The sequence below is a fragment of the Pelodiscus sinensis genome, chromosome 2 (assembly GCF_049634645.1).
Source record: "Pelodiscus sinensis isolate JC-2024 chromosome 2, ASM4963464v1, whole genome shotgun sequence".
Taxonomy (NCBI): Eukaryota; Metazoa; Chordata; order Testudines; family Trionychidae; genus Pelodiscus; species Pelodiscus sinensis.
The window spans coordinates 112,567,568-112,591,489 of NC_134712.1; the positions used below are offsets into that span (position 1 = coordinate 112,567,568).

Genomic DNA, 23,922 nt, shown 5'->3' on the forward strand with positions numbered 1-23,922 from the left:
TGCTCTCCTCAACTTCCCTTACTCCTCAAGAGGAATAGGAGCACCAGCACCAACAGGGGCACTCAGCATTCTATTTAACAGGTCCTTAGTAGACCCACTAAATCAAACACCAGAAGATCAACCTCCGGAGTGTTGATTCAGGGGTAAATATAGACATGGTCTAAGAATAGGATTTTATTTCAGACAGGCAATAGCAATATATGATTGAAGTATAAAATATGCATGTTACTTTTCAGCCATGTGAATCACTAACCAAAAGGATTAACTGAAAAGCTCTTTTCTACATACATTTTGACCAGTCTAATAGTATTTGGTAGGGCCAAATTCCAACCCATAGTGAATCTAAGTTTTCAGAAAAGCAGAATTTGATAACTAGAACCGAGGCTAATAATCAGAACTGTGTTAAGAAATCCTTCTTGGGAATACAGGGGTCTAATCTGATAGAATCCGTTACAAACTCGAGGCCTTAAATTATAGTGGCTGGCAGAAGTTAGTAACAGATTTATGGTCTGATCTACATGTAAAAAAAGTTGTACAGGCACAACATTGTCTGTAAGAGCTGTAATTTTTCACTTTCATAGTTATGGTAGTAAAAGCCCTAGCATATCATATACAGTGCTTTGTATCGGCATAGTTAATTTCACTTCAACAAACAGGAACAGAATATACAGGTATATGCTCTTTTGTACCAGATTAATTGCATCTACCCTAAGGAAATTTTCCTGCTCTAACTATGCCATTTTGTAATGGTTCTACCTACTACCTAAGTCCTCCAGACACAGCTCCCATATGAAATACAAAAGTGATCCAAGTGATAATTAAAATTAGTCTTCACTTGCTCTCAAAGGACTCACAAAAATTACTCAGGAAAAAAAAAGATAGCAAGCTCTGATCAAATAAACTGTAAATAGTACGAACTGGTGAATTGACTTCAAACCTAGTTCACAGCATTTACAATAAGCCAGAAGCGTTTATGAAAATATTGTATTAGGGTACCTCTACACAGTAGCATTATTGCGAAATAACTTATTCTGCATCTACACCGCAGGCAGTTATTTCGAAATAATGTCAAAATACTGTCAAGCTGGAGGACTTCTTACTCTGACTCCTGTAACCCACATTGTACCAGAAGTAAGGGAAGTCGGAGGAAGAGTGCTTTCTTTCGAAATAAGTGCTGTGTAGACACTCCCAATTTCAAAATAAGCTATTTTGAAATAAACTGTGCAATTGACTAGCTCAATTTGTGTAGCTTATTTTGAGTTAAGCCCTGCTGTGTAGACACACCCTTTCTGAACTACCTCCACTCAACCCAAAGGTCAACTAAGAGTGATTTATTTTTAAAGGATAAACTTAAAAAACAACAAATGGTCTGGTAGCACTTTATAGACTAACAAAACAAAAGGGTTTTCTTCAGAGAAATTTCAGAAGAGAATATGAAGAATGGGGAAAGGAGATTAAAATGTTCTGAATTACACAGCATGCAAACAGTTTTCAAAACTGCTTTATTACAAGTTGAACACAAAAAAGGGGACCCAGGTTTTGAAAAGTAAAAATTAACTCTAAACTAGCTGTTTAATTTTTGTCCACCTAGACAATCCACTTGTACTTGCTTTTCCTAACTGTTGAAAGCATCTGACAGAATGCTAAGAGCAACTCAATAAGCAGACCAAGGGCATTACAGGAGTCTTTATACTGTTGAAAGTGAAAACTTCAACACAAGCTGTCAACCCCGCCACTTCCCTGTTCTGGATACATACTGAGCCAGAACCCCACTACCTCAAGCCTGACTTTCTTACAGAAACAGACTAAAGGGCGTTTGGTAAATTTATAAATTCTGAACAATGCATCCAAACTTCAAACACAATAAGGCTACTTGATCCCCTTCCCAGAGTCGCAGAAACAAAGCAAGAGAAAATCACCCCCCTCCTCCCACACAAACACATTATAGGCATTGCACAGTTATGCAAAAGTGGATTTTTGTATTCCATTTTAGGATTACTAGAGAATGAACCTTCTCTTTGTATTATAGTTAACTTGGCTTTGCCCATAAACAACAAAATAGTGGGGGCATGGAAAAATTGCTAAGGGCTTTATCTGGCTTCTGAAGAGGCCTAGATGTCCACTCCAGAGGAAAGTAAAATGCAAGCCTGCAGAGTTAGAGATGATAACCACCATAAATGTTCTTGCATTTCACATAAAGCAATCAAAAAACACTAGTAAGGTGAAGGTTTCATATATTAACAGGTAAACGTCTAGGCCAAAAAAAAAAAAATCTTGTCTGCACATGGAATAAGTTACTTATTAACAACTCCCTCTTCCTGCAGGGAGCTTTTATTCTCCTTTCTCCCCGCCCAAACATAGCAATCAAACAAACAACAAGAACTACTAAGGCGAAATGAAAACCAACAGGTCAAAAGTAGCAGCAAGTTCCAAACTTCAAAGTTCATTTGCATTGGGAAGGGGTTTGGTGCATCCACAGTGCCTGAAGGGGAACAGGGGGAGGCATTTATGGCAACTGCAGAGCTCGGTCTTTTCTCGGACTGAGCTGCTATCCCACCCTGCCCCCCTGTGCGCTCAACCTAGCAGCGAGGTGTTTGCTCAGCCCGCGCTCGGCTGCACCTACCAGTATCCATCGGAGCTGAGGTCCTGGCCGTAGTTTTTCTGGACGTAGTACATTTTGTGGGTGGTGTGGCCGCTGGTGCCGCCACCCCCCACCGTATGGGAGTTCGCCTCGAAGCGCATATCCGGCCCGGACTCGGCTCTGACCATCCGGCCCAAGGTGTTGATCCGCGGGTGGGACCCTCCGTTCATGCTCATGGCGGCGGGCAGGGGCGCTGTGAGCGCACCGGGAAGGACGAAGCGCGCAGAGCAGAATCCTTCACGGCCAGGCCGGCTCCCGGCGGTCGGGGCTGCGGCGCCACCTGCGAGCAGCGGGCCCGGAGACAGGGGGCGCCAGGGGGGCCGACGGCCCTAGCGGGAGGGTCTGCCCGGGAGGCGGACAGAGGCGCGGGGTGCAAAGGCGCAGGTGCGCAGAGGGGGGCGGCTGCCTGCAGCGGGAGGGGAGGCCGAGGGCCTGCCAAGCAGAGGTAGCGAGGGGAGCAGAAGAAACGGGCGCGGGGACGCAACTGAGCGGAGAGGGTAAAGCAGCCCCTGCCCGGCGCGGGAGTCTGTCTCCGCGGTGCCCAGGTCGGAGCCGCTGGGGTAGCAGTGGCAGGGAGCCGGGCTGCGGCGGGTGGTGGTGAAGGAGGCGCGGTCCGGTGCCCTCCCCGCTGGCGCAGGACAGGCGCGGCCACACCTTGTGGGTGCTTTTTTAAACAACAAGCCTGGGCGTGGAGCCGCCGCTGTTCCCTCTCCCTCCCCCTGCTTTGCTCCTCAGCGTCTGGCTCGGGTTTACACCGCGTCTCGCTCCCACCTGAGCCCAGCCCTGCCCGGCAGCCTGCTCTCAGCGCGCGCGCACACAAGCTCCGCTGGGTTCTCCCTTTGCGGGGAGGGAGCAGCGGCCCCAGCTCCGCCCAACCCCCGGGAGGCAGGGAGAGGATCAGAGGCCGCGCAGGGGAGCGAAGCGCCCGTCTGACCGACTCCCCGCCGAGCCCCTTCTCCCCGCCAGCCGCCTGCTTTTGCAAGCACGTGCCTGTTTCTGTTCGCAGCTGGGAGCCACGGCTGCCCCCTGAGAGTTCTTTGGATGGGTTCTGTCGGGCGGTCCGCATGGCTTGTCCCCACCCCGGGCAGCAGCAGCTGGCCACTCGGGGGTGTATTCCGCGCTCACACCGGGCGCAGCGCTGTAGTAAACACAGCGGAGACCTGCGCTCCCAGGGGTTTCCGCTCCGGGGGCAGATTGTAGGGAGCTCGCTCCACAACCGTGCGCAAAGAGTGTGTGTAAGTCTCTCTCTCACACCTGCTTGAAAAGACTAGTAGCTTTTCTTGGGGAAATGGAGCAGGAGGGCTGAGGTATGGTCATAGCCCTTTCTAAGGTAGCTGGAGCAAATATAGGCAGCCAGAGAGAGAAGGCCAAATTGCACAAGTATTGTTCCTCCCTGAGGGTGATTTTCCTGGTGGTCCCACTAAGGAGCTGGCATCAGTGCCTAATAGGTACAAACTGTTGTAAATAGCAGAACCAGTGGGGGGACACAGAGACAAAACTATCTGCATTAATCCAGCCACTGCAGGGATTAATTTGGCCTACCATTTATTTATTTAAAATATTTTTACCCTGCTTCTCTATTTAAAATATTTGAGATGGCTTAATTTTTTTTTAAAGATTTACACACACACACACCCTCTCTCCAAAGGGTGGGGCAGAAAAATCTGTTAAAACACCTAAACACCAATACAAGCATTGGTTAAAAAGGTGGCTTTGGCCTGGTGCTGAAACAGTGCCAATTCCATATCCTAAGGGCAAAGGCTGATTCCATGCCTACCCCAGAACATTTGGTTTATCAATCGTTTGCATTGTGCATTAGTAAGTCGAACTAAATCACCATCTCATCACCATTGCCAATAAAGGTATGATTCTGGGAATGTGTCTCTGTTAATTGGAAAAGCTTTCCATGGTCCCAAATTTATTTCTGAAGTAGCACTGCATTTCAAAGGAAATGTTTGAGTTGAGGAATTTGTGGACTCTGTGAGTGTGTTTCTCTCTGTTATATAGGGAGCTGGAGTGTGTGTCTGTGTGACTCTTGTATGGGGGAGAAGGGGTAACTTTAGCAGGAACGGGATGGGGGAGGGATGTCTAACTGGGATGATTCACTGATTTCTAGTTTTTCCTTGTGGCTGCCCTCGGCTGCTCCAGAAACTAAGATTTGTTTATATAAAAAAATTAACATCTGTATTCTAGGGCTGGTCTGATCTGTACCATAAAATTTGTAGTTGACAAAAGCGACGAGGAGTCCTGTGGCACCTTATAGACTAACTGAAGTGTAGGAGCATAAGCTTTCGTGGGCAAAGACCCAACAAACCTCGGTGCCAACTCTGCCCACATATATACACCAGCAACACCATCACAGGACCTAACCAGATCAGCCATACGGTCACTGGTACGTTCTCCTGCACATCTACCAACGTAATATATGCCATCATGTGCCAACAATGCCCCACTGCTATATACATCGGCCAAACTGGACAGTCCTTACGTAAAAGAATCAATGGACACAAATCTGATATTAGGAATGGCAACATACAAAAACCTGTAGGGGAACACTTCAATCTTCCTGGACACACAATCGCAGATCTAAAAGTAGCCATCCTGCAGCAAAAAAACTTCAGGACCAGACTTCAAAGAGAAACTGCTGAGCTACAGTTCATCTTTAAGTTTGACACAATCAACTCTGGATTAAACAAAGACTGTGAATGGCTAGCTAACTACAAAAGCAGCTTCTGCTCTCTTGGAATTCACACCTCCAGATCAGCTGCTAGAAGTGGGCCTCATCCTCCTTGATTGGATCCACCTCGTCATCTCCAGCCTGATCCTGGCCTGCATATTTATACCTGCCTCTGGAAATTTCCACTACATGCATCTGACGAAGTGGGTCTTTGCCCACGAAAGCTTATGCTCCTACACTTCAGTTAGTCTATAAGGTGCCACAGGACTCCTCGTCGCTTTTGCAGATTCAGACTAACACGGCTACCCCTCTGGTAGTTGACAAAGGTATTATAAGATGCTTCATGCCCCTCAGGCCAGTCTTGAAGATCAGTTTAGAACAATCTCAGGGTCATAAATTGGGCTAAACTCAGCAGCTTCCACAGAGCCATTCTAGTTCCTAGAAATATTGGACATAGGAAGAGCATGTTGGAGGCATGCCTGGAGAAAAGAGGAACAGATGGAGCACCTACATGGCCTGATTTTTAGAGATGTCAGATACCCATTTATCTCACAGAAGTCAATGGAGTTACTCTGGGAATACACCAGTATAAATTAACTCACAATGCGGCCCTAAGTACACAAGACATTGTAGTGTAAGAGAATTGTTCCTAACATAGGTTTCTTCTCTCAGTACTTAGTCTAAAGGCTATATACAATGTAAACAATGTAAATGCTACATACATAGACTGCTTATTGACTTAGTGAACAGTTGGAGTTCTCAGTGTTGTTGGGTTATTTTAGTGGTTCTTAAACTTTTTGGCCCATGGACCATCTGGCTCAATATAAACCTCCCTGCAGACTACCAGTTCCTAATGGAAACTCATAGTTAATTACATAATTACACCCTAGCCATTTTGCTAGTGCTGCAACTAGAGAGACCGGTTTAATTGAAATTATTAATCAGATTAAGCACTTAAATTAATATTTTATTTTATTTAAAATGAAGTTTTGATTAACTTTCTCATGTTAGTTTATGTCCAACACAAAAGGTTTCAAAGTTTATTTATGGCAGATGTGGGGAACTTTTTTGTGTCGGACCACGGACCCACAGAAAAATCAGTTGGGGACCACACAAGTGAGAAGCAAAAAAAAAAAAAAAATCCTCCAAACCCCTCCCCCAACCCTCACTGATGTGGCCCCAACTGACACCCCTAATGCTTCTGGAACTCCAGCCCCATGGGGCAAGGCAAAGGGAATGGACAGGGAGGACTGAGGTTCAGGGCTTCTCATAGGCCAGAATTACTTATCTGGGGTTCTGAAGTTAGTGGATTTTATGGACCCCCCCCCCTTAGGCTCTGGGGTGGGGACAAAAATGAGGGGTTTAGTGTGTGGGACAAGACTGCCAGTGAGTGGGATAGGGATGGGGTGCATGATCTGGGAGGGAGGTGGGGTACAGAAGGGGATGAGGGTGTGAGGTCTCCGTGGGAAGTAGGGTGCAGAAGCAGGCTGGGAGTAGGGTGTCTGGCCAGGAGTGAGGGTGCCAGAGCAGCCTGGGGGTAGGGTGTCTGGCTAGGGGCAGGGAGAGCCTGGGACTAGAGCTGGGGGGTTGAGGGGGTTCAGGGAGATGGGGGCAGCATGCCCCTGGGAATAGGGCTGGGGTCAAGGTGGCTAGGTGGGGTTCAGGGAAAAGGAGGGGCAGAGAGGCTAGGCATGGCACAGCAAGGTTGGGGTGGGCGGGTAGGTGACCACAGGGTGTCCAGCCCTGCAGGTGCAAAGCGTGAAGGGTCCCGATCCCCCACCTGCCTCCTGCGTGTGCAGGGTCCTGAGTCCCAGCGTCGCCTCCTCTCACCACTGCCAGACGTGGTGCAGCCCAACCTGCAACTGGAGAAGAGAGGGGCACCGGCCACTCACGTGCCACGAGGGCCCACCCAGCCCGGTCAAGCCCTGCGCAGCCTAACCTGCTGCCTGCCCCACAGGACCAATGAGTGGCATGCTGCTCTACCATGGCAGCAGCACTCCCCCACGTGTAGCTCCATGACCCGCGTGAGGTGGGGTGATTTTGCTTTCTTCACCTCCCTGCCTGCTGGCCAGAGCTGATGCTGCAGCCTTGCGGCTGTGTGCAAACTGCTTGGGGGTGGTGAGCTCCTGCTGCAGACCACTTGGGAGGTGACCATCGATCACTAGTGGTCCACAGACCACACTTTGAGAACCACTGGATTAAGAAAGGGGGTGACAGAGTTTGATGCACATGACTTGGTTGCAGTGTTCCTTGGAAGCTGTGTGCTCTCAGGAGAGATTCCAATGCCACGCAGCCGATTAGCAGTGCACACACAGCTAGATTCTTTGTTTCTATTCGAGGTGCACATTCACACATGCCTCAGTGCACATACAACGTATTCTGCACATGGATGGAAAAGATTACAGGGAACATTGCTTGGGTGTTTTTTTGCAGTGCAGAAAAATGTCCAAGGTGAATGAATAAGAACAAGTGATCACTTTGACTTGATGTTTCCTCAAAGTTAAGACAGTGGAAAGCAATATGGAAGGAAATAAGGTTAGAGATGTAGGCAGGAGCCAAGTTAAGGACACCTGGTAGAAGGATGAGGAGATGCTTGAGTTTCATGCCTCGAACCCTGAAACCTGATAAAAGGATTTATTTAAATGTAGATTATTGAATTATTGGCACAATTCCGCCTAGCATCAAAATTTTTCAAACATAGGTTCATAAAGTTAGTCACCTACCATCTGTAGTTAGGCATTTAAACAAGAAGCCTAACACTGATGTCAGGGGGCTCTCTCTCCTATTAACATGAGCAGTTTAGCCCACTGTGCCAACTGCTTTCTTAACACAGCATTAGGAACCTGGGTTACAATCTTAATCTATACTATTATAAAAGGAGATGTGTCCATCGCACCATCTGTCACAGAAAACATTTGAGAATACACTGGAAGCCTTGAGAAGTTTCTAGAAAATGCCAGAATGCATGAGAAATGAGTTGAGGGGAACCCCACTCTGTGGTGGGAGCAGGCGCAGTGACAGGTGGCCCGATGGACCTTCCCTTGGGTTGCCATTGGTGGGGGCTCAAGGCGGGGCTTGCTGCCTCCCCAGCAAGTGGCAAGCAGCGGCAGTGGGGAGCTGGCAGCGGCAGTGGTACAATGCAGACCTGTGCCCACTGGAGCGAGCGGCTCATGGGCCAGGGTCCCACGCTGCTCCAGTGCCCTGGGAGTGGCCTGTCTGGCAGGTGGGGGCTGCGGGAGCAGCAAAGTGTGGCACCTCACGGTCCATCGAGCAGCTGCTGCTGTGGCACAATGACTACTCCAAGTGGCACATGGGATCTGGGGACAAAAAAAGTGAGAGATGCTGCAAGTGGAGGAACTGGCGGTAAGCCCCCTGCGCGCTGCACTCCACCCATCCCTCCCTCAGTCCTCCAAGCCAGTGCCCTGGGTCTTCCTGCACCTGGCCCTCCCCCACGCCTGTGCCACCCACTCACCTGCCTGCCCCCCCCGTGCTGCTGCACCCTCCTGTCTCTGCCACCCCCCAGCCTGCTGCACCACAGCCGTGAAGTGGGACTCAACTAGTTGATATAAATCAGCATAATTTTATTGGCTTCACTGAAGTATTGCCAGTTACACCAGCTGAAGATGTGGTCCCGGCATTTTTATAAACATTTAAATCTGAGCAACTGAGTTAACATACCTCAAAGTGTTTTTGTTTTGTTTTAAAATAAGCTTTATCCTGCCCCACCTTGCAGCTCACACTGGCTTCCAGCTTAGTGAGACATTCCATTATTTTTAATGGACCTGCAGCATGTTTGTGATAGGTCCCAAAGGCTATATGAGTCATTTTTTCCTGGACATGTATATTTACAGCAGGATTTCACTTGTCCTAGTCTGCAGATAGCCCCATTGAAATCAACAGGATTGAGTAAAGTGAGTAGGATTTGAGCTGTAAAATGATTAATTCTCCATATTTGATTGTAATTTATAGAATATAAATATTTTACCCCCAAAACCAAACTTTGTTTTGAATATTTCATTTGGTAGAACAGAGAGTGTTAGATAGACCGAGACAACAACAACAAGTCATGGCAGGTTTAGCTTAAAATTCCATTTACCAATGGAAAGTGTCAATGTCCAAATTAGAATCAGGAAAACATTGCTTTGATCTCTCTTTATGGCTAGTTTAGGTCCTAATCCTGTTGTCCTTAACACTCTTTGGCATCAAAGAGTAAAATTTGAGGGTGTTAGTCTCCCCTTCACAAAGAAGAGAATAAAATCCGCTTCAACTCAATCTAATTTCAACACGTGAAGTTTCTTACTTGTTGCACTGCCGGGAACATGTTTTGGTCCCCCGGGAATGAAGCCGAGGGCTCCATCCTATTAATCCATAGGGCCCCAAGAACCACAAAAATCTTCAAAGAATCCTCATCCACTCAATGTACAGCATCAGTCAAAAAACCCAACAGAATATTGGGAATCATTAAGAAAGGGATAGATAATATGGCTGAAAATATCATATTGCCTCTATATAAACCCATGGAATGCTCACATCTTGAATACTGCATGTAAATGTAGTCACCCCATCTCAACAAAGATGTATTGGAATTGTAAAAGGTTCAAAAAAGAGCAACAAAATTATTAGGGGTATGTAACAGCTTCCATATGAGAAGAGATTAATAAGACTGGGACTTTTCAGCCTGGAAAAGAGACAGCTACTGGGGATAGGGTCCAGGTCTATAAACTTATCAAACTATATAGGGAAGTGTTATTTACTCCATATTAGGGATGTAAGCAACTAGTTGACTATCTGATAAGGATAAGCTTATCGGATAGTCGAGTAGTGACTTGACTAGTCACTTCTGCCTCCTGCACTTGCTGGCTGTACAGAGAGAGGCAGCAAATGGGGGGAGCAGAAGCCGGTACTGGGGGAGCTGGCTCCCCCCAGCACAGTCTTAATGGGGGGAGAGCAGGGGTGCAGCAGGTACCAAAGCAGTCCCCGCTTGCACTGGTTCCCACTTTGGCCGCTTCAGCCTTTGAAATGCCCTGGCTGCCACGAACAGGGGCTGCTTGGCGGCAGCAGCCCCTGTCCACAGGGTGGTCCAGTTCCCTGCTGGAACCCCTGCAGACGGGCTGCTTCACATCAACATCCTCTATTTCCTCCCAGCTGCTTCTGATAGATGCAGCAGGGGGGAGCAGGAGGCACCCTTGAGATGGTGCTGGGGGGAACTGGCTTTTAAGCTGGCTCCATCTAGCACTGGCTCCTGTCCGCCCCACCCCTCCCCTCTCCCCCCCCCCCCCCCCGCTGCCTCTTATAGAGGCAGCAAGGTGGGGGCACCACAGCGGGGAATCAAGCAGTCCCCCGTTCGCACCAGTTCCCACTACGGCCGCTTCAGTCTTTGAAAATGTACAGCAAATTGTATTGACAATACGATTAGCCTGATAACCGCATTTTAACATCCTTACTCATAACACAGGTGGAGGGGTCACCAAATGAAATCAATGGGCAGCAGGTTTAAAACAAAAGGAAGTATTTTTTCACACAACATATAGCCTGTGAAATTCCTTGCTGGAGGATGTTGTGAAGTTCAAGACTGTAATAAGATTTAATAAATAATTAGATAAGTGAATGGAGGATAGGTCCATCAGTACCTATTAGAGAGAAGGGTGGTGATGATTACCAGTTCATTCCCTCTGGAGCACCTGGCATTGGCCACTGTTGAAAGACCGGATACTGAGCTAGATGGACCTTTGGTCTGACCCACCCATCAGATGTGGGTATAACATTCCTGTCTCCTACACATCAAATCAGTTGGGCAGGCCAATGTAGAGTAGGGCTGAAACAGGGCCCTCCCTTCCTTTCTACCCATCTCTATCCTTTTGGAGATGGCTTGTACCAAGAGGACACTATAATAAGGAGTAATATGTGAATTTGTGCTTGAACTCTATGCAGAGAAGAGGGAGGCTCCTTTGTGCCTACCCCTTGTGTAAAGCATAATCTATCCTATGAGTTTTGCAAACCTGTTTCCTCCCATTTCTCAAAAAAAAAAAAATATCCAAAGCAGCTGAATTATGGGCTTGAACTACTGGTCAGCATCCTTTTCATTAGAAGATTTACCCAGCATTTCTTGGGTCCTTAACTCAATTAATATTTGTTTTTCTTCATTTAAATCATTGCTCTGGGGTGGGGCTGGGGATGAAGGGTTCAGTAGGCAGGCTGCTCTGGAGAGAGAGGACAACCCCAGCTCTCTGTCATTGGAGCAGCTTGTGACCAGATGAAAAACACCTCTCCATGGCTGCCGTAGAGCCAGCGCACATAGCGGAGAGAAGGGTGCATGTTTCCCAGCTGGGGCAGCTACAAGTTCATCTGCCCACTGTGTTCTCCAGCCAGAGTAAGGAACACATCAAACTGCACTTTTCCCTCCCTCCCTGACAAAGGGGAACAGCCAGCAATGTTCCTGTAGGAATGGGGGGTGGGGCATCAACCTCCTTCCCCATTCTCCTTAAAGTGCAGCTGGGGGGTGGGCGGCTCAGGTCTGGGGCAGTCCGAGATGAGCAGAGGGGTGTATCCTTAGCCAGTCCCTTTCACCAGCCTGGTGATTGTCTCTTTTCTGAATGGTTTTATGAGAAGCAATCCCATTCCAGGCACATCCCATTTTCCTGATACAACCAAACCCTGACCTTGCTTTAAGTTATGATAAGAGGAAGCTGCCTACCAAATTTGGTGACCCTAGCTCTTACCACTTAGGAGGAATTATTGAACAGACAGACAACACACAGACAGATGCACAGACAGAAATTCAAATATTTAGTAGATTATGTGAGTATGGCAATCTGGATTTGTCTCTCTCTCAGCTGGGTGCCTATATTTTGTCATACAAAATAAAAGTAATGTAGTTGATCCCCTGCCAAGATGCAGGATTTGTCATGTCTAACCAACCAAGACAGATGGCTGTCCAGCCTCTTTTGGAAACCTCTGTTATCCTACTTTTCTTACAGATAGGAAGATTTAATCTCAATCTGCCATGCTGCAGTTTTCACCCATTGTTTCTTCTCTTACTTTCTGTGGCAAGAGAGAACATTTTTTTCCATCTTTCATATGGCAGTCTTTCAAGTTTATGCTGAAATCCTTGTTAATTACCAGCTATCTTCCCAACCTAGCAAGTTTTGTTCATGTACAATCACCTGAGTATATCTAAGGACACTCCCTTTTGACATCTCTGTGGAGAAGAAACAAGCTAATAATCTAAAATATCTGATAAGAGGCCTTATTATTGACTTTCATTAGTGTTCGTTATAAAAAGTCAATATTATTACTTCAAATGTCATTTGAATTGTAAATAAATTTTGAATTTGACTTCTGTTTATCAGATTTCCTCGGCTATGGATGCCAAGTCTACAAAGGTAAGCAATTAACATAAATAGGGATGTGAATGGTTAACTAGTGGTGGCTGGAGCCTGCCATATATAGGAGCTGCTCTGGATGCCCAGAGCAGCCCCTGCTTGCAGCGGTGGGCCACTCCAGCCCAAACACGGGGGAAGGAGGCAGCTGGGCTAGAACAGCCTCCCTTAATTGATTAACTGGTTAAATGTGAAGTAAACGTCACATTTAATTGGTTAACCAATTACATGGGATTTTACATCCCTTAATGTAACTGCTAGTATATGAATGTTCTGCATCTGCATTCTTACATATTGGTCTCCCTGCCTTTAGCTAAATACAATTCAGTGATTTCTAGGCAGTAAATATGAACCTAGAAATTTCTACTCCTTGTTCTACTTCTCAGGCTTTTCACACCTTCTCTGTGTTATCTAAAAAGGTATCACAATCTACACAGGGTCACATCTGGTCAGTTCATGACAGAGTCTGTAGTCATGGGAGGTCATATAATCAGTTGTATAAATCAGTGTTGCTCCATTGATTTCTGTAAAACAACTCTGTAGCTATAAACTTTACAGCATCTCAGAAAGTGACCTGGAATTTCATTAGTATCAGAATCATAGGGCTCAGACAACCTCTCTGCATGGATAAACAATGCTCTTTCATGGTGGACTGACCTATGCCAGTCTTACTTATGTAGTTTCTAATTATTTTTGGCCAGCTGTATAACCCCTTGTAGTCCAATCCACTTTAAAGCTTAGATGTGCCCCCAGACTGTGCTTTAATAAAAAGAAAAACAGCCTGATTCTTCTAGTGACTCAAGTGATCTCCACAGAGCTCTCACTCAGTAAAAGTCAGCTTCTCTTTGTGCTAACAAGCACAGGGACAGAAGATGTAAAGCTCTCACTGCCTTTGGGGGGCTGCCATTCGCAGAGCACCGTGCACTGCCTGTAGATTTTCTACACTGCAATGTTTATAATGTTTTTCGACACTGCAATGTTATACATAATAAATGGAATAACAAATAGTTCTATACATTCAAGAAAAAAGTCATAGTGGGACTGTATGAATGTTTTAATTAAATACAGAAATGGAACTTGCAAAGAAGGATATGGTGAAAGGTGTGTCGGTAGCATCAAACCTGACCAACTGCTCAGATGGAAAGCTTCAGATGGAGAAAGTCATTGCTACTAACATCCTTCTCCCTGCCTGAGCTTCTGCTTCAGCTTCTGCTACCTGCTATTGGTGCTGGGTTCCTCTAGTCCCAGGGTGGTGGGGCATCGCCAGCCACTACTCTGCCAGTGTATAAAGTTTTGGGGGGAATGCCCACCTAGTACCCTCCAAACTCCACCCGTAGAGGACCACCAGGACTGTATCACAGTTCATCTTTGGGCCATTGCCCACAGTTCGGGAGCCCTTTCAATAAAATATATTGCCTCACCCACCTTCTCTCTCTCAATAACTGATTAGAAGCAGTGAGGTACTTAAAGACTGAAATCAATAAATGAGAGTCATTTATAGAGAACAAGGAGGAAACAGAATTATTTCATTCTGATACCTGGCTATTTGAGGTTCCAAGGAGCCATTCCAACAGCTGGCGGTCTCCTCCTGATTTTACTTCCACCAAGTCCTGGGGCTGGAAAATTGCCCAACAAAGAATGACTTTGCAGAGTACAAATTCATTTTTGTATAACAATGTCTCATTGTGTGCATCTGGCTGAACTGTACTGGAGCATAGTAAAATAAAATTGCAGACAGCAATTGTAGACTAGAAGATCTATTGCTAAAATGGGCTAGCCAACAAGAAGACTGATTAACACAGTGGATGCATAACTTGTTTGTTAGGGCAACTTCCATCCCTTTTAAAGGCAATTCACATTCCTCCTCTTATACGTACCTCTGCCTCCCAAAACACACAATGGTTTCTGAAAGTCAGAATATCAGATACATGTAATCTTATTCTTCAGTTTCAAAGTTAATTTAATCATTCAGAATGTCTGTCAATCCATTTATCTATCTTTTATACCACATTCACCACCATAGTTTTTGTATTTGGTATATCATATCTGATACAGAATATATCCTTATAAATTCTGCCAGCGTTTGAGCCCAGACAACTTCCACTGGTTTTAATGGGAGATTTCCATGTCCAATTAAAGGCAAAATTTATCCCTCTGTTATTGCTATATATGTGTTATTTTGTATAGTGTGTGTGTGCGTGTGTGTATGTGTGTGTGAGAGAGGAAAAGCAGTCAGCAACAATGATAATAATACTAATAATTTACCTACAGTACTGTAGTGTAAACAGTGTTTTAAAGACATTTAAGAAGCCAGAGGTCTTCCCTGAGGAGTACAGGCAGTCCCCGGGTTACATACAAGATAGGGACTGTAGGTTTGTTCTTAAGTTGAATCTGTATGTAAGTCGGAACTGGGGTCAGCCGCTGCTGAAACTGGTCAGTTTCAACCGCGGCTGAATCTGGATGCCAGTTCTGACTTACATACAGATTCAACTTAAGAAACCCAGGCGTCCCCAAGTCAGCTGCTGCTGAAACTGATCAGCGGCTGATTCCAGGAAGCCTAGGGCAGAGCAACTCTGCCTCGGGCTTCCTGTAGTCAGCTGCTGGTCAGTTTCAGCAGACCAGGGAGACCGGGAGAAGCTTTTCTCGCCCCGGAGGACACGCCGCCCGTGAGCTCCAGGGCGAGAAAAGCCCCGTTCGTAAGTGCGGATCCGACATAAGTCGGATCCGCGTAAGTCGGGGACTGCTTGTATACACTCTAAACTCTTGAGCAAGATATGGAGCAGGATAAAATTAAGGTGTAGGCACTATATGTGTATGCATATGGCCCTTTTTTTTTTTTGACCAATATTTCATCAGAATCTCAGCTTTAACTTTTCATGCCTATGCTGAGGAGGTGATATCAGGAACTCCAATTCATAGGCTGTATGGGCTGACAAAACCCTCTTTTGGGATAACCAACTTGAAGACAGGGAACAGTGATTGCGGGAAGAACAGGCAGCTCATATGGGTAGCCCCTCTCATTGCCACCCAAAGAAGGCCATAGCTACATCATATATTCCCAGAGAGTAATAATCAGTGGTTCAGTGAAAGGGCATATCAAGTGGGGACCCTGGGTCCAGTTCTGTTCAGTATCTTCATCTGTGATTTAGATAATGGATTAGAGAGTAAACTTACAAAGTTTGCAGACAATACCAAGTTGAAAAGGGTTGCAAGTAGTAATGGTCTAAAGTACATTGGATGGAATTCAAAAGGACAAATCTAAATATTCCACTTTGAAAGGAACACTTAAGTTGCACACACGCAGAATGGGAAATGCTAGGAAGGAGTATTGCAGAAACAGATCTAGGGGTGATAGTGAACCACAAGCTAAACATGAGTCAACAGTAGAACACTGTTGCAAAAAAAAGGGGGGGGGAAGGGGGTCAAACATGACTAGGATGTATTAGCAGGTGTTTTGTAAGCACACAAGAAATAATCCTTTCACTCTAGTCCACTCTGATTAGGCCTCAACTGGAGTGGACCCACATTTCAGGAAAGATGTGGACAAATTGGAGAAAATGCAGAGAAGAGCAACAAAAATGATAAAAGGTCTAGAAACATGATTTATGAAGGAAGAATGAGAAATGACATGATAACAATTGCCAAGTATGTGAAAGGTTGTTACAAAAAGAAGGGATATAAATTGTTCTGGTTAACCTCTGAGGATAGGACAATAAACAAATTATCTTAAATTGCAACAAGGGCAGTTTAGACTGGAAATTAGGAAAAACTTCCTACCTGTCAGTATGGTTAAGCATTGGACTAAATTGCCTAGAGAGATTGTGAAATCTCCATCATTGGAGATGTTTAAGAGCAGATTAGACAAACACCTGGACTCCTGTCTATCGGAATACTGATTGCTCCTCAAACAACTGGGCTTTTTTTTTTCCAGCTCAACCTCATGCAGTCTGTTCTAATATGTGTCAGAGGTGCCCTTTTGACACAAAGTTGTGTGCATGTGGACTGAGGACAGTTTATATTTTTATGAAAGGCACTGGAACCAACTGCCCCCACTCAATACCCCATTTATTCTGAGCACTCATTAACAGAACAAATTATACACTGGCATAAGTGGGTGCAACTTCACTTCCTTGACTTCAATGGAAATTTCACCCACACCTTCCAGGGCTGAATTTGGTCTAGTCTGCTGGATGTAATATGAGTGTAAATTAAAACTAGGCTAAATCATGATATTGCTGGTTATATGGAAAATAACTCTCAAAACGTACAGTGTTGTTTTCATTGAAACACATATACCTCCACAAAATCAAATCTAATGAAAATTAGGATGATTTCCTGATTCTAGTGGAATCAACCCCTTCTCTGGACATTATAAATTATCCCTGAGATGTGTAAAACACTTGTGAGGTACAATTTTTCTGCCTTTTGGAATAAACCAGATTACATCAAATAGAAAGTATTTAAAAAACAAAAACAAACAAAACCAACAGAAACAAGGAAGTAGTTCCATAGACCAAAGAGTTTACAATCTGACACACAAAGAGCCTGGGCCAAATTTCAGACCTGGCTGTCTAATGGTAGATTCACAAATCCATAGCTAGGGCTCTAAATACAAGTATCCTGATTTTCAGAAGTGCTCAGTCCCCACAACTCCTACTGGGAGCTGCTGAGCACTTTGACAATTAGGCCAAGACGCCTGACTCTTTTCACACCAACACCTGTTAAATGGTAACTACATTGGGACTTGTCACCATGAGCCAAACCACCATCTAGAAAACTTCAATGCTTGTTACATAACATATCTCCAGTCTCCTACCTCACTCTTCCTCTATGTTGTTATTTAGTGATTCTGTTGCATAAAATGAGCCACATTCTGTCCTCATTTTCATTGAAACCATCTCTGTAAAATTAATGAGGTTGCAGTAGCGTGAGGCCAGAATTTGGCCCCTAGCAGTGAGCTGGAATTGTATCATAATCTATATTTATATTACTTATGTTTAGCAAGCTCTTGTTTCACTGTGTCTTGCAGAGAGGAATGGAGATGCACTGTGGCGACTTATTAGCTCTTGGGAAGAACCTAGAAGACACAATTGGACGATAGCTCCTCCAGTCAAAAGGTTTGTTCCTGTGGAGTTCTTCAGGGCTCCATTTTGTCCTCTCTCTTGTTCAGTCTCTACGTGTAGCTATTAAGAAGGTTGATGAGGAAGCTCACATACTGACTAGGACAGGAACATGATCTGGGTAGGAAGAGAAAGAAACTCATAGCTGAGTGCCATCAGCTATGAGTTTCTTTCTCTTCCTACCCAGATCATGTTCCTGTCCTAGTCAGTATGTGAGCTTCGGACATAGATGAGGCCAAGAGAGGTGGGATCTGTAGGCTGCAGAAAGCAATCAAAAAATGCGGCAAAAATTCAATCTGTCCCTCTTCCTATGAGAGTGTCTCTGCCATGTGCCACTTATGTTGACAACGTAGGAGTCTGGTTAGGTTCCTGATCATTGTAAGATGGCAGCCAAGGCAGGTTTTTTTTCATTTGTGTCATTCTGGGGGGTTGTGACCATTTCCTTCAAGTCTGGACCCCACCATTGTGAGGTATGCTTTTGTCCCCTCCAGACTGAACTATTGTAATGTGCTCTATTTGATGTAGCACCTTACAGCCATTCAGAAAGTAAGTTAGAGACTCTGTACTTTCTTCAGGTTCTTCCATGACCCTTGTCACCACAGTATCTTAGCACAAACCCACTTGTTCAGTACAGCATCACACTGGAAACAAATTAAATCAGTGCTTTGTGAAATCGCTGCCTGTGGGTTTCTGCAGTGATCTATCAAGCATGGCCAGGAACCTCCCTACTTAAGAGAATGCATCTGTATCCAGGTCATACTGCTGCAGCTGAGTTGCACAGAGCTGGACTGTCCCACCCTGCAAGTGAGAGGGGTGGACTATCGGCAGAGTTTTTCCAGCCATGGTAGAGCAGTATCTGAAATAGTACAAATCTGGTCTTCAGGACACCCTTACCTCAAAATAAGCCACGCAATTTGTACTATGCAAATTGCATCACTTATTTCAAGGTAATTTCAAAACAAAGCCCTATTCCGACAAGTCCCTTAATCCTTGTGGAATGAGGGTTACAGGGATGCCAGAATAGTGTGCCCATTATTTCAAACTATATTTTGAAATAACAGGAGTGTTTAAAGATGCGGAATTGCTATTTTGGGATACTTCCGGTATCCTAAAATAGCTCCACTGTCGAGATGTAGCCTAAGAGAGCAGTTGAGCAGGAAAAGGCTGGTTTGAGGATGACAACAGGGTATTATTTTCATCTGCACTGTTCACTTTGTTAGTTTATTTCTTGTTTTTATACTTTGTGGGGGAGCCGCTTTTATTTATGGTGATTGAAGCTGAGGATTTTCCAAGCAGTCGAGGTAATTTGGATACATTTGCTATTAAAATCACTAGACACAAGATGGGTGAGGTAACATGTTTTAGAGACAAGCTCTCTCACCAAGAGAAATTGGTCCAGGAAGAGATACTGCCTCACTCACCTTGGGTCTCTAATATCCTGGAAATCACACAGCTATAACAATACTGCATATTACAATCACTAGCAAGTACGTGTTTCAGTGCCCTTGACTACTTTGACAATCTCCACTCGTACTTTTAACAAATCATCAAGGAGGTTGGTCTATGGCAGGGACAGGGATTTTTTTTTTTTTTTTGGTCAGGGCCAGAAAAATCAGTTGGGAGGCATACACAATCAAAAAACCACATACCTCAATACTTACCTGCTTCTAAGTGAGAAGCAAAACAAAACCAAAAACCCTCGTCACTCACTTGCTTCCAAGGCGGGAAGCAAAAAACTCCATGCCTCTTTGGCACTTAATTCAGCTCTCCCTTGCAGTTGAAGGGGGGCTTCTAGCCAGTGGTACAGAAACTTACCATAGGCTGGATCAAATCCTTTCCCTATGGCATCAGAGAGGCTCTTTGTGGTTTTACATATCTAAACTTAGGCTGTCAAGTGATTAGGAAAATGAATAGTGATTAATCCTGTGATTAATCACACTGCAAAACGATAATAAAATACTGTTTGTTTAAATATTTGTAGATATTTTTACATTTTCAAATATATTGATTTTAGAATACAAAATGTACAGTGCTAATTTTATATTTTTATTACAAACATTTGCACTGTAAAAAACAAAAGGAATTTGTAAGTATTTTTCAATTCACCTCATACAAGTACCGGAGTGCAATCTCTTTGTCATGAAAGATAAACTTACAACTGTAGAATTAGGTACAAAAAATAACTGCATTCAAAAATAAAACAATGTAAAACCTTAGAGCCTACAAGTCCACTCAACAGGAGCATAACCGTGGGTGGGCCTGAGTGGTCTGCAGCCAATCTACTTTGCATCCAGGTACACACAGCAGCCCTCCATGGCTCTACTCATGCCTAGTGCTTGTCCTGCTCTGCCAGTTCACCTGGCAAGCCAGAGGGGGAGCAGGGTCAGGGTGCTGCTAGGGCTTCCCCCAATCCATCCAACACTGCAGCCAGGTAGTGGGATCCGGGCACCAGGCTTTAATTCCTGCCCGCCCTCACTGCCTCTTTCCCAAAGTTGTGGCCCACCCAAGTGGGCCCTTATGGCTATGCCACTGCCACTCAGTCCTACTTCTTCTTCAGCCAATTGCTCAGGCAAGTTTCTTTACATTTGCAGGAAATAATGCTGCCCGCTTCTTGTTTACAATGGCATCAGAAAGTGAGAACAGGCATTCACATGACACTTTTTGTTGCTGGCATTGCAAAATATTTACATACTAGATATGTTAAACATTTGTATGTCTCTTCATGCTTTGGCCACTAGTCCAGAGGATATGCTTCCATGCTGATAACACTTCTTAAAATTGAACTCCTTGGGGGAGAATTGTACATTTTTTACCCACTTTCTGCCATATACTTCATGTTATAGTAGTCTTGGATGATGACCGAGCATATATTGTTCATTTTTAAGAACACTTTCACTGCAGATTTGACGGAACACAAAGAGGCTACCAATGTGAAATTTCTTAAAATAGCTACAGCACTCAACCCGAGGTTTAAGAATTTGAAGTGATTTCCAAAATCTGAGAGGGATGCAGTATGGAGCATGCTTTTCGAAATCTTAAAATAACAACACTTGGACATAGAAACTACAGAACCTGAATCACACAAAAAAAATCAATTGTCTGCTGGTGGCTTTATGACACAGATGAAAAAGAACATGTTTTGGCTCGCTATCGAGCAGAACCAGTCTTTGAAATGGAGACACATCCTCACAAATGGTGGTTGAAGCATGGAAGGACATATGCATCTTTAGCACATCTGGCATGTACATATCTTGCAATGCACGTGGGGAATGCGGACCCCAAAGGGCCGCTTGCTGCCGCTTGCTCCCTTGCCAGGGCCCAGCGGGAGCGCCGCTCAGCTGGGAGCGCTGCAGCGCGCCACGCAGGGAGGGGAAGGGGGCAGGGCTGGCCAGAAGGGGAATGGAAAGCAGAGCTGGGGGGGTTTGGGGGCTGGAGGGGAGGATGGGGGGGCCCAGAGGAAGGGGAGAGGGAAGCAGTGCGGGCGGGGGGGGGGGGTGTCCGGGGGGCCGTGGGGCTGGCCGAACCACCACGGAGGGAGGGGAAAGGGGGTGGGGTGCCACACAGGAAGGGGAAGGGGACAGGACTGGCCAGAAGGGGGGTGGGAAGCAGAGCTGGGGGGGGGGATCGGGGACTGTAGGAGAGGATGGGGGGGCCCGGAGGAAGGGGGGAGGGAAGCAGTGCTAGCGGGGAGTGACCGGGGGGTCTTGGGGCTGGCCAGCAGGAAGAGGGGGTGGGAAGCAGAGCTGGGAGGGGATCGAGGGCCGTGGGACTGGATGGGAGGAGGAGGGCAGGAAGCAGACCTGGCAAGGGGGGGATATGCAACTGCTTGCTGCCGCTTGCTCCCCCGCCAGGGCCCAGCTGAGCGCTGCTCAGGTGGGCCCGGTGGGACAGGAAGGGGGGTGGGGAAGTGATGTACACAGCCAGGGGGTGGGGCCGTGTACGTCACCGCCCCCCCTTCCTCCTCCTGCCATGGCACTGAGTGGTGCGCCCCTCAGCTGGGCCGCCGCGGGAGAGGGGAAGGGGGGGGTGATGACGTAGACAGCCCTTCCCCCTGGCCATGTACATCCCTACCCCGCCCCTCCTCCCCCGCGGCAGCCCGGCTGAGCGAGAAAGGGGCGGGGCGGGGCAGGGTGGGGCTGTGACGTACACAGCCAGGGGGCGGGACTGTGTACATCACCGCCCCCCTTCCCCTTCCGCTGTGGCACTCAGCTGAGTGCTGCGCCCCTCAGCTGGGCCGCCGGGGGAGCCAGAAGCACAAGGGGCTGTTTGGGCTCCCCCGGGATGGGAGGGGCTGAGAGGAGCGGGGAGGTGATGTACACGGCCCCGGCCCCACCCCCCTCCCTTGCGGCAGCCCAGCTGAGCAGGCAGCACTCAGCCAAGCGCCACGGCGGGAGGGAAGGGGAAGAGGAAGGGGGGCGGAGAGAGACGGAGGGGAGAGAGAGGCAGGGGGAGGAGGAGAAGGGAAAGGAGAGTGAGAGGCAGGAGGGGGAGAAGAGAAAGAAAGAGACAGAGAGAGAGGCAGGAGGTGGAGTAGAGCTGAGGGGGGGGGAGGCAGTAGGAAGAAAGAGAGAGAGCTCAGGAGAGAAGACCTGAAAATCCCGTCTTATGACGGGCTAATTGGCTAGTAAAAAATAAATGTCAAATGAGCATTGTACACTTTTATTCTGAATTTTGATTGAAATCAATACACTTGAAAATGTAGAAAAACATCCCATAATATTTAAATAAATTTCAATCTGTCTTCTATTGTTTAACACAATCTGTCTTCTATTGTGTGATTAAAACACCCCAATTCTTTTTTAGTTAGTTGCATGCAGGCCTGCTGCTGCGGGGTGGGGGAGGAGAGGGGAATTGTCCTAGGGCCCAGTAATTCAAAGGGGCCCGTGGCTGGGTCACTGCTGCTATAGTAGAAGCAGCAGCAGCTGGAGCCCCAGGCCCTTTAAATCCCCATCAGAGCACTGTGCTAGAGCACCAGGCAGTGCTAAGGATCTGGTTGTCCATGGCCCCACCCCTTCTGCCCTCAGCCCTGCCCTTTCTGAGAGCACAGAACTGTCCTCGCTCCCCCCCCCCACACACACACACACCTTGCCCAGGGGCCTGCAGAGGCTCTTAGCTCTGCTGATCACGAGCTAATTGTGATTAATCAACAGCCCTAATCTAAACATACAACATGAATGAGATTCTCCCTCTTGTACCTCTGCAAACTTATTGACTTTAATAAGGGATGCAAGGCTCTGACTGAGGCCACCTGCACAGAGTATCCACCCCTCATTATATACCATTGTACATGAGAGCTCAGAGCAAGTGCACCATTCCACTCACAGGCTTCCACTCACTTCCCAACGTGATTCTCTAACAGAAGATTTCATCTGGCTGGGATCCATGTGCTGTCATTCTAATGGCAAGGAGTGCTCTCTATGCCCCTTCCTTGGCCTTACCCCTGACCACAGTAACTGTGTGCCTTTTCCCAGCTCTGCCACTAGTCTACCATGCCCCCGTCGGCTGCCGTGTTGTTCCTCCACTGCCTCATTTGAAAAAGCAATACTCACGTCGCAGGAGGTGTTGTGCAATTCAATATCTGTACATTCATTAAGGTTTGTAACTCATTCAACAATCTTCAGATGAAAGGTGCACTAGAAATATAAATGATTAGTACTATCATTGTTATAAGCTTGGGAGTGGGCAGATTCAACTTGCCTCAACGGGCTCTTCAGTCTCATTCACACAAAAGAGCATCCTGACTTGTGCTGAAGCAACCCTACCAACACTGGCTGTTCTGAACGAAGGAAGTCACACCTCCGTGTGTGATGGGCTCGCTATGTCTTCTGCTCAGCACCAAATGTGCATTGACAAAATATTAGAAAGAGCTTGGTTGGCCCGCTGAGTAAAAAGGTTTTCTAAGTCCACACAAGCAATATAACCCCGACTCCAATGTGGACGCAATTGTACTGGGACAGTTTATTCTTCACAGCCTCGCCACTATCTTTGTCTCTAATGATGGGTGCATCAGATGTGATGTGGGTAGCTCATCTGGGGGAACTTGGGACTCAAGGGCTGTGTCTAAACTGGCAAGCTTTTCTGCAAAAGCAAGTGCTTTTGCGGAAA

At 46.4% G+C, this 23,922-nt stretch overlaps 1 protein-coding gene and 1 long non-coding RNA gene across 8 annotated transcripts in view; one reads left to right on the top strand and one right to left on the bottom strand.

Annotated features, from left to right (window-relative positions):
* Positions 1-3,454, bottom strand: part of DSP (desmoplakin) — a 51,725-nt gene extending 48,271 nt beyond the window's left edge. The window contains exon 1 of one of the 3 annotated variants that reach the window (XM_006138788.4): positions 2,624-3,454. In XM_006138788.4, the coding sequence (XP_006138850.2) occupies positions 2,624-2,817 (194 nt within the window). In that variant the 5' untranslated portion in view covers positions 2,818-3,454. The remainder of the gene's footprint in view (positions 1-2,623) is intronic. The other 2 variants (XM_075921286.1, XM_006138789.4) reach the window with 2 other exon arrangements.
* The window catches only part of LOC112543992 (uncharacterized), a 59,273-nt gene continuing 37,672 nt past the window's right edge, over positions 2,322-23,922 (top strand). For all 5 annotated transcript variants that reach the window (XR_012901658.1, XR_012901661.1, XR_012901659.1 and 2 more), the window contains exons 1-3: positions 2,322-2,409; positions 12,668-12,700; positions 17,727-17,814. This is a non-coding gene — a long non-coding RNA (uncharacterized LOC112543992). The remainder of the gene's footprint in view (positions 2,410-12,667; positions 12,701-17,726; positions 17,815-23,922) is intronic.